Source organism: Ammospiza caudacuta, chromosome Z, assembly GCF_027887145.1.
Source record: "Ammospiza caudacuta isolate bAmmCau1 chromosome Z, bAmmCau1.pri, whole genome shotgun sequence".
NCBI classification, from domain to species: domain Eukaryota; kingdom Metazoa; phylum Chordata; class Aves; order Passeriformes; family Passerellidae; genus Ammospiza; species Ammospiza caudacuta.
This window is the reverse complement of record NC_080632.1, coordinates 44391020-44405702: the sequence shown is the minus strand read 5'-3', so window position 1 is coordinate 44405702 and position 14683 is coordinate 44391020. Positions and strand designations below refer to the sequence as shown.

Sequence of the window (14683 nt, the reverse complement as noted above, 5' to 3'; positions counted from 1 at the left end):
ACACACAGAAGTGTCACAGCTTGGATGGGACGCCTGGAGCCAAGTGGATTTATTACTAACTACTTGGTAGTCATGGAGCTCTCTATGCAGGTTGAAGACCATTTTTGGGAGTTATTCTCATAACTGTAACCAGTCTTCACTGGACAGGGGAGGGTGACCATCCCTGCACTCCCGCATGCTTCATACAGCCTTAGGATGTGAGAGACTGAAGTGCATCTGACATTAATTGGTGCATAATTATGCACTTGTGGTAGCAGTATTCATCCAATCACAAGACCCTTCAGGTAAATTTCAGGTAAAAACTGTTTGCATTTGCTTTTCTCAAAGTCCTGTCAAAATCAAAACACATATGCCCACAGGTTCAGATTTTGTGACCTGATATACTGAGACTCATCTAACCTACCTATTTCTCAACTTATCTTGATGTCCATTCTGACTTTGGTCTTTGGTATTTCCCTTTTGTGATTTTTCCACAACAGGGCATTTTTTTTTTTTAAAGTGACTACCTTGAATTTTACTTTAAAAACAGCCTTTGATATTGCTATTTCAAAATAAATATAGGAAAAGTAGTTCCAAGAAAGCAGAACCACCAGTATTCAGCCTCACACAATTGTAGACACATTGGAGTTCCTTTGCCGTAATTTTTTTTTCTAAAATTACACAATCACATTAATTTCCAAGATGTCCAACACCATATCTTTCCATAATAAAATTAATCTAAAAGACTCAATAGTTTGTAAATTTAATGAATTTGGATACAAAAACTATTTGCTCAGACTCTGCTTACCATAAATAAATAGATTTCACAGTTCTTATCTCCTTTAAACATTTTTGGTATAGAGAGGCTGTGATGTAAAAAAATCTTTACAATTGATACACTTCAGTCTGATAAGACAATTTCACCAACTGTACTTCCAGTAGATGAATGTAACTCAGCTGAAAGAAAAAACAACCCTGGGAAAGTAAGTTCAGTGAGAAGAACAAGCCATAACTGATTTAGCCATAACTGAATCATGGAGGTTTCCTGTGAGTCAAATGTTCCAGCAATCTCTTAGAAGGAAGAAAGGTAGGTCTGTGTTACTTATGGTAATACAGACTGTTTTCACTGTTAATGCTCCTTTTCAAAATGAGTGACAACAGACAACTACAGAGTGATTAGGTTAGACTACAAAGCTGGCACCAAAGGATGCTCATACAGAGCATCAGTTACAGTAAAATCATAATTTTCAGTCATGAAACACCAGCTGCTAATTTCCAGTTCTAATTACTAATGCACAATACTATTTCACAGCGTATCCTGTGCTTAAATGTTATGTGTAGCAAGTTTAGCACATTCTCTAACCACTTCCTACAATCTTGACTCTTTCAGATGGCCTCCATAGACTGCAGACAGACTGACACAGAAACTTACAGAGCTGAAGAATCCAAAACAAAGTGCAGAGCTAGGAAGTACTGTAACATATTCCTCACTTGCCTTCACAGAGCTCTCACTCTGACAGGAAATCTGAGCACTTTCTTTAATACTTAAGATAACAAGAGTAATACATACAGAAATTATTAGAGCCAATATAAAATTAAAATGTAAGGTAAGACCAAGCACTGTGGAATGTATAGACTGTCTAAATTCCTTTCTTCAGAAATGGCAGAGAGAGTAACATTAAGGTCACAGAATCACTATCCTTTGTTACTCAACTAAAGGAGGAATTCAAGATTAAGTACTTACATGCATACCTTAAATAAGGAGGTACTTACATCACACAAGAAGTTGCATCTGGTGCTAACCTATGCACATGCTTCAGAACTATGGATATGGTAAGTGTGGAATGGCTGACATATGCGAAATCATTTAAAATTAATGCTAAAAATAAACTGTCACATATTAATAAAAACAGATTTTAATTTAAGATCAATTGAATAACACACAGAGTCACTGAGGAAAATGTAAAACAAAGACATTGGGTTATACAGTCTTCTCCACAAGAAACAAGAAGAAAAATTCTATCACAGAAATTGTCGACAATGCTTAATCATGAACTGAAGGTCTGCTTCAGATAAAAACAGTAATAAGTATGGTATCAAAAACTATAAGAAGTATGGAAAAAAAGGACTTTTAAACCAGTAAACATATACAACTTTGTATTTGGTTTGCATAATCAAACTTTGGTAGCAGGGGTGTTACAGGGGTGGCTTCTGTGAGAAGCTGCCAGAAGCCTCCTCCATATCCAGCAAAGGCAATTCCAGCCAGCTCTAGACAGACCTGCTGCTGGCCAAGACTGAGCCAAGCAGAAACAGTGGTAACGTATCTCTGGTAAGAGATTTGAGACAAAAAAAACATTATTGCAAAATTGTAATAGTGACCACAGAAGAGCGAGAGTGAGAATATGTGAGAGGAACAGCTCTGTACACACCAAGGTCACTGGAGAGGCTGGGACAGGGGGTGCTCCAGGCCCTGCAGCCCATGGTGAGACAGCTGTGCCTCTGCAGCCCATGGAGGTCAGGGGGTGCAGGGATTCACCTGCAGCCCATGGAGGAAACAGACCTATGCTGGAGCAGGTGGATGTCTGAGAGGGGACTGTGACCTCATGGGAAGCCCACACTGGAGCAGGGAGCTGCCGACCTGTGGAGAGAGGAGCCCATGCTGCAGCAGGTTTCCTGGTAGGACTTGTGACACCGCGGGGCACCCACACTGGAGCAGCCTGTCCTTGCAGGACTGCACCCCATGGAAGAGTGACACACACTGCAGCAGTTCACAGATCTGTTGCCCAAGCGCTGGACTCATGTTGGAGAAGTTCATGGAGAACTGTCTCCCATGGGAGGGACCCCCTATGTTGGAGCAGGGGAAAGATTCCTCACTGTGAGCAGGAACAACATGTGAGGAGCTGACCATAACCTTCATTCCCTGTCTCTGTGTGCCACTGGGGGAGGAGGTAGAGCTGGGAAGGAGAGACAATGTGGGAAAGGTGTTTTTAAGGTCTTACTTTTCTTCTCATTCTGCTCTCATTTTTTTAGTGATAAATTCAATTAATATCTCTAATGAGAGCCTGCTTGGCCCATGATGGTATTTGATGAGTGATCTCTCCTGCTCTCTGTCTCAACACATGAACCCTTCACTGTATTTTCTCTCCCCTGTCCAGCTGCAGAGGTGAGTGAAAGCGCAGCTTTGGTGTCTGCCTGGCATGCAGTCAGGGTCAATGCACAATGGCACTGTAATAAATAATTTACAGTAACACACTGAGTTTTATTTTTACATTAATACTGACACATCCACAACCTTTTCATGACCACTAGGATAAGTCTATGACACTTCCCTTTTAAACAGATGGCAAGGCAACTTTTGAGGCTAAGACAACTAACTTATTTTTTTCAAGCACCTAAGAGTAGCTTACTTTTTGCTATGTAATACTATGTAAAAAGAGACGTTTTAAAGATATGCACACTATGACAAGATTAGTATACTTAGATTCTACACTTTATTGAATCAGAGATACAAACTAAAAAAGGGATAGGTGTTCACTTTCTAAACAGCAGTTGGCAGACTTATGTTCCCTCAGTTGCTTTTATGTCTTTCCTATGAGAAGTTCCCATGCCTGTCAACAGAACAGCTCATGCTGAGGGCTCACTGACCCAGTTTGAAAAAGCTGACTGAGTCAATTTAAAGTTTGAACTAGTCCAGCTGATTTGGTCCAAAGAAGGTAAGGGAGCACTGACATGAATTCAAATGACAGAGCTGTGGGTACAGTGGCATCTGACAAACAGATAAGCAGGTAGAGATGGTGTAATCATTCCAGCAATTCTGGAAACAGGAAAGCATATTCTGAACTGAGCTTGAGCATCTGACACATAGCATGTATACATTTGTTTGATTAAAAAGCAAGGAAATCCCAATACAGTTGAACAGCAAAATAGATGCTTCTACAGCAGCCACTTCTTTAAAAGACCTTGCAGTTAAAAAAGCAATTTATATTTCCTACAGGCCTTGGCAATGTTTGTATAACTTCTAAGAAATATGTTATAATAAATTATTTGTCTGATAAATATTTAATTATAATAAAATGTCTTTAAACAATTTGGTGTAAACAGAAAAAAAATCTAAACAGAGCATTTAAAATATTTGCACTTACATTCCTTTTTCCACGTATGCACTCACAGAATACACTTTATTCAGCAATACAAAATAATTTAAAAGAGAAAGATAGCTAAACAATAAGAAAGTTCATTATCTTGTATTTGCATGTAATTAATTATTATTGCACCATGAAACCTTTTATTTAGAGGAAATTTAGTGCTACTCACTGGTAACAATTTCAAACTGTAAAAAGTTTTCAGTCCCTTTGAAAAGGCCAAAGATGAAACAGCATTTGTCTGAGTATCCTGGACGAATCCTCTCACTCAACAGATTTTTAAACATTTTTTAAATAAGCGAAGTCGTTGTATATCACACCATGACGAGTCCTTCAGATCTGGTCAATCAACTCTTACTGAGTAATTTTCAGTAACAATGAGAGCTTGATAGTGCTCTAAGTTCTTGTTCTTATTCTGTGTAACTGGGAGACTAACACATTTTTGTGTCCACTACGAAGACAAACATTAGCTGAAATTGAGCAACTCAACTCCTCTTTGTTATCATACAGTTAATCTCACACTTTTATTTTTACAATAGGGAAGACGGAAGTTCAGATGTGGGAAGAGGGCCTTCAGTAAGTACAGTGGAGCACCCTAGCTAATGATTCCTGTGTATTCTAGGGAGCTAAATCAAAGTGCTACCAAATTCTGATTCTTGGAAACAAGTGGAAATAAAAGTATTATTCTCCAAAGAAAAGAAAAAAAAAGAAAATAAAAAAACCCCTTCATTTTACCTCTTCTTCTATCTCAGATATCATGTTCTTATTACATAGATATGGAATGGTTCCAAAATGACAGGCACCTGAATCCAGCCAATGCTAAATTAACTTGCAGTCATAAAACTCTATTAAACGCTTCATATAGAACACGTTGATACACAATCATTTAAAAAACATTTTGATTGTATGTTTGGAATTGCTTGCCTTGGGTTTTTTAGATACTGACTGTGAAGCTGTTAGTCCAGACCTAGGGTTAAACAAAGGGAGGGGAAAAAAACAAACAGTAAGTGGTTAAAATATACAATGCATACCAACACAGATTTTACAACACTGAATATTTTTCTAGACTTCATTATTTTCAAACAAGTTGCATATTCAAACTTCCAAAAAACATTTACCTTTTTGTTCCTTGTGAAGGATTTGTGTATTGCTGTCCTTTGCTTAAACCTCCTTAAAAATAATTGAAAACAACCAAAATGAGTTACATAAAGAAAGGATGCTTCATAAATTACATACATGGAATAGCTTTTTTAAAAATTTAATCTGTCTCAAGAAACAGAAAACATTATCTGCAACTTGAATACTGTAGTTCATATTACCATTTTTCAAAGAGAAAACCAAAAAGCCTTTATGTTATTGAATTATAAGGGATTACTTTGAACCTCGTAATAGTTTTCAGAAATACTTCAGCATAACGTAGTTGATTTTCAAGGTGGTAGTTAAAAACCATGGTTTTAATTTTTTTATCCTGCAGGGGGCAAAAAAGAAACTTCACCTAAAGTAAGTCTTCCATTTAAATTAAAACATGTTTGCACATGTAATAGCAATACCACTTTGAAAATTTTCTTGTAAAATATTCTTATTTTAAGTCTTAATTGTATTCTGAAAATTCTAACACACTAGCCTTTTAACTTCCTTTTAGAAGGTTCCCAAAATAGATCAGGGACTACTTTAGGCAGATACTTTACTACCTGCACTTGCACTCTGATCTGGCCAAAAACGAACTCTTTGTAAAAAGAGAAACTACTTCAGAAAACATGAATGATACTGCTGTGGCATATTACAGATATTTTTTTAGCTATAAAACAGAATTGGAAGTTTCTTCCTTTAAGCTTTAGTTCTCATCTCTCTATTTTTACCAGCACATGATGTAATGGAGCCTCTCTGTTAACTGAATCTGAAACAATACACGTTGAAGATGTTTTCATTGATCTTCACTTTAACATCAGTGGCCTCACAAACACCTTTCTGAATATGGTCAGGTGTAAGCAACATACAATTTCCAAAACTGAGCAATAATTCCTGTGTCACCTTTGTGGCAAATGGGGGGGGCACTGACAAACTAACATCACATTCATAAATCTACTTTGTCATGAAAATAAATTTGACATTTTTAAAATAAAAATGTTCACTCCTATATAGGCCTTACTTAAATAAGCTTGTTGAGAAAAATTTCTAATGACCAAAAAGTTCAAAGTACACTACTGCTGAAGTATGTTAATTGCAAAAGCAGACAATTTGAATAATTAAATATATACTAATGCATATACTTACCAGAGAAAATTCTGTTTGAGTTTTCCATATTATGAGTCTTAGTTGGAAAATCCTGTTTTTCTGTTAGCTCCTGGATAAGGCCTTTATTTAAGCAGATATCAACATGTCTGTTAAATGACATTAGATTGGTGGTTTTCTGTTCTGAATTACAAACTGGACAAACAAGAACACGGTCTTCTTTGGCTTCAAAGAAACAGGATGAACTACTTCCTTCTGTATCTTCAGTCTTGTCAAAATGCTCTTCATTGTCTTGTGACATTCGTTTGGGGAAGACACACTGTTTCATACACACATTTCTAGCAATGTCACTGAGATTGTTAGGCTGTCGTTCTCTGGGAGATTTATCAGGTATTATTTGAGCAAATTTTTCTGTGCTATTGTCAGTAGATCTGTCAGATACACTTGCAGACTGGTCTGTTCCTGATAATTGATATGTTTCATTTTTTTGACATTTATCAACCCACTCAGTTTTAAACTGTGGAAGAAAGTTAGACATATTTTCTCTTGAACTGTCATTTTTGGATATTTTCACAGTATCTTTAACACACATCCCATTGAGGCACTCATCAATGTGTCTATTAAGTTCTTCCAAATTATTGCTGCTTTGTTTCTCAAAGCACACAGGACAGGTGAAGATCTTACAAACATTAGAGTTCTGTAAATCAGCATCTTTCTTTGTTTCTTCCACAATATTTGCTGATGATCTATCATCATGAAACAGCTGCTTACCTCTGCTTTCATTTGGAGAAATATTCTCACTGTTTAGTTGTCTTGCTGCTCGCTTTTGATCAAAAAAACTCCCTCTATGAGTTGCTTCTGAATTTTTTGTGAAATACTCTTGGTTGGACTTCTCTGGCTGAAGCCTAAGGTAACCAATTTCTTTTCCTGATTTTAAGAAACTTGTAATGCTTTTTTGTTGGTATTTCTTTTCTTCTTCAGTTAGAAATCCTGATACTCGTACACCTAATGATGAAAAAGAAACTTATAATAACAATTCTATGAAAGCTTGATACTAACTCCTAATTAACACCTTTTGAGGCATACATTCACTCAATGAAGACAAAATTTATTTCTAAAAAGATGCTAGACTACCTCCAAACACATCACAATGTCAATACAATTTTATCAGACCCAAGCACTAGTCCAACCATATTATTAATTTTAGTATTAATAATTATTATTAATTTTAGTACTCTGAAGCTTTAACTCATTGCATTATAACACAAACTTATAAATACAGTTACAAAGAATTCAGTTTAAAGGTTTTTGCATGAACTTCACCCATCAAAACATATTTTTCTGCAGCACTTTCTAATATCTTAGACAAGTAAATTTTATATACCACTCAATGTTTCAAGCAGAATGCATAAGCACCTGAAACATATGTCTTAGGGTCAAAACACAGAGTTTACTGTTGTCAGAAATGTTTGCATCTCCTGCAGAACACTGCGCTGTAAGCACTTCTGCTGATGTGGTGCAAAGAAGACTTAAAAGCTCTTTTAAAGCAGCAGAATTAATCCCTGCTATGAACTCAAGTTTCTACTGTCAAGATGATCTGATTGTTGTTGGAATAAAAATATACAGCCTCAATTAGTAAAGCTTCCTAAGTCCCCGTTCAGCACTCTATTAGAACTTCCTAAGTTACTTGCTCAGCACAGATCTGTTTCACTTTGCAAAAATTAGGGTAATAGAAAAAGGATAAATGCATTAATACCAGTTTTACTTTTAAAGCATGGTGTGTTATTTCAAAACACTATCAGATTTCCTAACTCTGAAAATGAAGAATGAATTTGAAATATCTTACCCATAAGTCTTATCCGTAGAGGCTGAGGAGCAACACTATCAATTTCTGTTCCTAACAAATCTTTAGCAACAGTAAATATTTCCTCCTCAGTAGAAACAGAAGACAGCACAGTTGAAGCTCTGGTTTTAACTTCAAAATTCACATTCTTAAGCTTCAATGTAACAGTTTTACCCTAGGAAAAAGTATGATTTAAAAAAAGATTTAAAATGTATGTCATATATGGCATGGAAACAATTATTATGTAGCATCTATGTAAAGGTTCTTAAACCAGAGTCAAGTATGCTTATAGTCACTGTGTGCTTATCTGTGCACAGCAAGGGGTGCTCCCAAGTATCTGTCGGCAAAATTCTGTACTTGCCCCTAAATTCTGTACTTGCCCCTACATTTCTGTCAAAGTTGAATTCTCTGAACTGGGTCATTTGACTGCAGTTCTCAGCAGACCACCTGCCACTAGTGCATGTTCAGTTGAGTTCATGTTTTGGCTACAGACACAACTTCTACCCCATCTAAAAAAACATATTTCCTCATATGGAAATTTTCAGTGCCAGATATCCTAACAATGAAGAACACAAAAGTGATACCCCATTACAGATTCATGGAAAACTTACTTCCTCCTGCACAGTGCTATCACAACCACACACATCATTTGTGTTTGGCGCAGATATTTCCCTGGCAGCACCCCTCAAACAATTTGTGTGATTTATAATGTCTATCCAAACGTAAATAACTAGCACTCTCTTTGGTGCTTTTGTAAGCTTAACCCTTTGTCCTCCTTAGCTGATCATCTCCCTTTCAACCTGTCATCTTTTGAGACAATCTTTTAAGGCTGAAGAAGATTAACAACAATTATTTTAGGTCTTAAATGTAATCCCTTGCTTTACCATAAGACCTTCAAAGAAACTATTTACTTTTTCCAAGTAAAAAACAGGTATCTGGGGAGAAAGAATAAAGGGATTATTTCTACTATTGATGCTATTGAATGGTGTGAATAACTTGTCAGCAAGTTCGGCACTAGTCAAGTTCTTAAACTAAAAAACTGGCTATTGATGGGATCCTGTATGTATACAGGAGAGAAACAGTGTTTTAAATACACAATTATTACACAATCAACCAAAGCATGGCTTATGGACAATCAGCTCTATTATTCACTTTGTCCCTTACAAACATTGCTTTTGGCATAAAATGTTTACATGCCAAACAACTTGATTAATTTTTCATATTTCAAAACTCGATTTAATTTTTATCATACACATATTGCTAGACAGCCACTCGCACAACAACAAAATGCTGCCTAAGTCATCCTAAACATCTGCAAATTAAAGAATGAAGACTTCTGAAGATAGACTGCATGGTATGATGCTGCTGAAAGCATTTATACTAAAGCTGCATAGAATTGTTGGAGTGCAAAGCATCTTTTTCCAAGTAACCTGAATAATATAAATACCTTAAGTCCCTCTTTTTGTAACTCTTGAGCAAGGTCTCTGCAGAGCTCTCGACACAAACTGTACTGGTCTTCTGCTGTGTTAATTTCACTGAATGTTCTAAGACAAAAAAATATGGTCTTGTTCAGTATGAATCTTATAGTATGTTCAGTGTCTGCAATCTAGAAGTATTTTTTTCTACAGTTAAACAACACTAGAATCAGAAGAATGCTATATAGGTTAAAATTCTTACTTCAAGGCACAATGATTATTAATAGGAATATTTTGTTTGCAAAATGTTTGAAAGGCCCTTCAAATAATGAAACAATTTGGTTTCAATTTTTCATGCACTATTTGAAAATTATTCAAATTTAATGTCATTGATGCGTAAGTATTTGCAAAACAGAATATTAACAGCAAGTGAATTCATAGAGACAGCCAAGTTATTTGTATTTAATCTCATTTCTACACACAGTATAACATCAGAAGAAAGCCAGGAGCTGGAAGTCAACATCAGAGCCAAGTATCAGAAATAAATAATGCAGATGCTAAGAAAAAGATGTCAACTAGGATAATTATGTCTAGCCTCAGAGAAGGAAAAGCTATCTTTCTGCCAAAAATGTTGCCAGCTGTCTTTGTTAGAGCTTCTTAGGACAGAAATTACAGTGTTATCTATTTGTTGTACATTTGCTTTTCAGTAATAACATCACTGGAAAAGGAACCTTCCATTGTTTCAAGAGAAATGGAAAGCAAAACTAATAGTTCAGGCTTTGGAAAGGTCTCACAGATACATTGTTCCATGTCAAGCTTTATATTTACAAATGTAAGGTCAATAAAATTACAGTGGATTTTGCATCTCTAAGCTATAGTCAGTTTCACCTGACTGTACTGAAAAGACATCCTCTATTATGATTCACATTCCTCTAAGAAAGTTTGCACGCTGTCAAACTCACAGGCAAAGTATTTCACTGTGGGTCCTATACCGCTATCCAAGGAATAACTCATGCTATTCAGACAATACTGCAGTGATTGAGAAGTTGTAAAAGTCCAAGGCTTGAAAAGGACAGGATAGAGAGAATGCTGTTCCAGGGTTGTCATTTCCCCCATATAAACTAGTTTCATGATCTCAGAAGCCTGTATACATTTCTGGTCTAAAACCATTCCCTTTGAGGAAAAAAAAGAAAGGAAAAAAGCAATACAGAAAGATACTATGCAGATGTCCAAAGTATCTGTCTGATTGCAAGGCAGCACAACACTAAAGCCATAAATTTTTCAGCTGTGGTGGTACCAAAATCATATTGGGCTTACTTAAGCTGCTCACAGCTATTAAGTCACAAAATGACAGAACTAAGTATCTTTTCTTACCACCTTTTCTAAGAAAACACATGATGATAGGGATAATTATTACAGTGCTTTACAGATTCTCCTGGCAGAACTCATTTTTTCAAAATTAACTACCTTCTTAAGGAACTTTACTCTGGTAAAACTTTAGTTAGGAAATAAATGTGACTGCAGACTACTACACTGATATTGACATTGAGCTTAAACAGATAAAAAATTTTCAAGCCCATATATATTTCCACCTTATCTTATGGTTTAAAGATCACTTGGATGCATTAAAGGCACTAGCAGAATTGGATGATAAGAGAATACTCAAACTGACAAAAATACCTCCATGGAGTTCTGGAGCTAAGGACAAAAAATAATTCATGCTTGAATCTGATTTAGTGAGCTTGTTTTATATGTGCATTTTAAAATAGAAATAAAACAAAATTATATGACTAATAAAAGTATACATTACTTGGTATTTAGTGCTTCCAATAGTTAATGTAATTACTTCAATATTAAAGAAGTGTACCTTTCAGTGCTCATACTTTTTCTTTCTCCGTCCCTTTAAAGAGAGAAAAGTTTATTATACTTTCTTGATATAGAAATCTTTTCAATAAACTCAGAGTCAACCAATAATGCTCAAATAACTAACAGCAGTCTTTTCTATAAAGTCTGGATGTTAAATTTTTCTACAAATCTTGTACATCAAGTTTAATCAAGTGCAAAAAGCAGAATTAAAAAAAATGTAGATTAAGTAAAAACATAGATCGAACATAGATGTCTTTTTTAAATAAAAAAGTCTAAAAACCAAACAGAAAAAAAAGTCCCTCAGAACTCACCTATTATGTCAGAGAGAGTCTGATTCAAAAAGAAAACAAACTACAAATCCTATGCTGTCTTAGTTATAACTATGAAGCATGGCTATTAAAATCCCACACATACATGTATATTTGAATATTTCCTTTATCTGAGGATCTGAGGAAATATTCTGCCTTCAGTCTAAAAGATTGTTCAGCTTAAAGTTGATGTATTAAAGCTTTTTCTGCTTGTTGCTTTCTTTCTTCTTAGTGCTAATTGAGTATCCTTTAACAACTTTCTGCACATAAGGAAATGCCTCAGAGCAATTTCAGGTCATTCTTCTGTTTTCAAGTATTGGAAATAACAAATTTGGTATTGCCATATTTTCTTTAAAGAAGGTAGACAGACACAATAAGATGAACTATTTACTGAAGATCCAGGTTTTAATATTTTAAGTGGTTGTTTTCTCTACTAAAATCACTGAAATCAAGTTGGTGCTGACAAAAAAAAATCTTAGACATTAAAACCCCTAACCTTTGAAATGCTCCTTTTTTTCAAAATGCCCTGGGACATATCCCAGGCTGTAAAACATCTAACTAGGGTGAATAAGACTGCACCAATTATTAAAAGATTATCCAAGGTCTGTTTATATATTAACAGAAAAAATATTTTGAGAACTGTGTCTTATCTTTTATCAAGTCACCTTCACCAAGTCAGTCTTATCGCATATTTTCAAAAATGTTTTTATACTCTGAATAGAAAAAAAAAACAACACAAAAATTTGTGCTAGCACATTACTGGGCTTCAAACTGCTCACTTCATATATTATTTTGTAGTCAAATGGAAAAAAGGGAAGATTATTGTCAGAGAATTTATGGATATAATAAAGAATAGGTCTTTCAGAAGTGCATAAGACACTTTGGAACTTTTAATAAAATCAAATCATTGTCAAGCTACCTTAAAACAGAATTTCAGTACTGTGGAAAGGAATATCTTTTAAAAAGAAATCAATACTTAATTAAGGGTCTTAGTTAAACAAACAGTAAAATGCTATGCTTTGGGTCTTTTTAAAGAACATGCTTGTCTCCAAGACAAGCTTAGAAATGACAAATATTGTTGAAAAGATATATGCACTGCTAAGACTGATTTCTCCCATACTAAAAAGGAGGTTAAAAGCTATTTAAGTACAGTCAACCTTAAAAGAACATATATTAAGAAGGATATAATAATCTTCAGTTCCATTCCACCAAATTCACATTACAAATATGTAATCCTAATAAAAGACATAGAAACTTCCCTGACAATTCACCACCAGAGAAGATCAAATATCTTTGTGATTTTCATTATAATCCAATAGTTATAAACACCAATGAACGTGCATTGTTTTTGAAGAAAAGGGAATGTACAACTATAAGGTTATCCTACCTTGATTTCTTGACATACACTTATGTGCAACTTCCCTGATGAGATTTTTTTGGATTTCATATTTAGACATGGCTGTACAAACCTTTGTTTTTTCATGTTTGGCTACTGCATCTTAGACATAAGGCATCAGACATTTAAAAAATATATTAAACAAGCATATATCCATAATATTTGCCAGTTAAATAATATGTTCACTATGTAACATACACAAGGAAGCATTCAGAAAAATGTTAACACAGAAGGAAGAAACCCCCATGGCTTACTTTTCCAAATGTGTTGAGCCCAAACCAAGTGAAATATCCAAGAAATTACGCCAAGATACTTCTGAGAAAAGAAGAGAAAGCAGCGCCCTCTGCTGGTAAAGTTCTGAGCAAGTCACAATTCCAAGTGCTTTTAACATCTTCTCTGTTACTTTTCCAATACCTGGCACCTAGAAAAGAGTATGTAACATTATGGTGAAAATATTCCATTTGTAGATCCATTACTCAGAAAATCTGAATCAAATACAACATGGAAGATTACCTAGAAAATTCTATCATTTCAGTAAAAATCTTGCTTCTAGAACATAAAAACATTACATGACAGAATAGTAAATGTCCTTGTGTCTCTTACCTTTCTAATGGGCAAATCTTTTAAGAAGTCTAGCACTGCTTGTCTCTCAGAAGAAATTCTGTATTGGCCATTAGGCTTATTACGATCACTGCACATTTTTGCTAACATTGTATTTGGTGCTATTCCTTAAAAACAAACAAAAACCAATGGTAATTTTAAAAAATGTAAGACGAAGTTTAATTTCAACTATCCAATATTTATAAGCCAAAGAGCAGCCTTTATACTTGGCAAAGACTAAAATAAGGAAAAGAATTATGATTATTCATAAGTCAGGGTAACACAACAAGCACTAGTAAGTCAAGAGGGCTTAAATACCAAGTCCTTAAAAATAACATCAGTTACACAAGTCATCCAAATGTGGCTAGAGACATACACTGGTTTTAGTCAATTAAAATAGCTGAGATTTAAAAGTGAGTTGTCTGAAGTCAAGACACAGAACTTGATTTATAAATATTAAAAAGCTATTAAAGAGTTAATTAACTTCAGCATACATGTACTTCTCTAGGACTAACATTTTAATGAATTTTGATATTTTGATATTATTTTAAGCAAGGAACAGTGTGAAGGTAGAAACACAAAACAGCACACATCTGCTATTCAAACTAAAAGCAGTATAGAAATCAGTGAGAGATTGAACTATGACACAGCGTCTGACAAAAACAATTTACATGATGCACTAGAAAAACCACATGTGCTAAGATTAGCTCAAGTGTACTAGTCATTCTTCCTCACTGCTTATTCTTACTTCAAGTAGAAAGAAGAAAAAAGATGACATAACCATTTCAATGATTAAAAAAAGAGTAAAAAAGAAAATAAACAGTAATGGTTTGGATATTCATGACATCTCTTGAAATAATTGAAAGTAACATTCTTTGCAGACCTTCAAAGATCTTCATATT

The 14683-nt window shown here is 34.8% G+C and overlaps 1 protein-coding gene across 1 annotated transcript in view; it reads right to left on the bottom strand.

Moving 5' to 3' along the window:
- Positions 1–3519: 3519 nt before the first annotated feature.
- Positions 3520–14683, bottom strand: part of POLK (DNA polymerase kappa) — a 32217-nt gene continuing 21053 nt past the window's right edge. The window contains exons 9-16 of the mRNA XM_058823518.1: positions 13785–13909; positions 13436–13602; positions 11479–11511; positions 9644–9740; positions 8200–8371; positions 6396–7358; positions 5240–5291; positions 3520–5088 (exon numbers count right to left, since the gene is read on the bottom strand). Coding sequence (XP_058679501.1) covers positions 5004–5088; positions 5240–5291; positions 6396–7358; positions 8200–8371; positions 9644–9740; positions 11479–11511; positions 13436–13602; positions 13785–13909 — 1694 coding nt within the window. The 3' untranslated portion in view covers positions 3520–5003. The remainder of the gene's footprint in view (positions 5089–5239; positions 5292–6395; positions 7359–8199; positions 8372–9643; positions 9741–11478; positions 11512–13435; positions 13603–13784; positions 13910–14683) is intronic.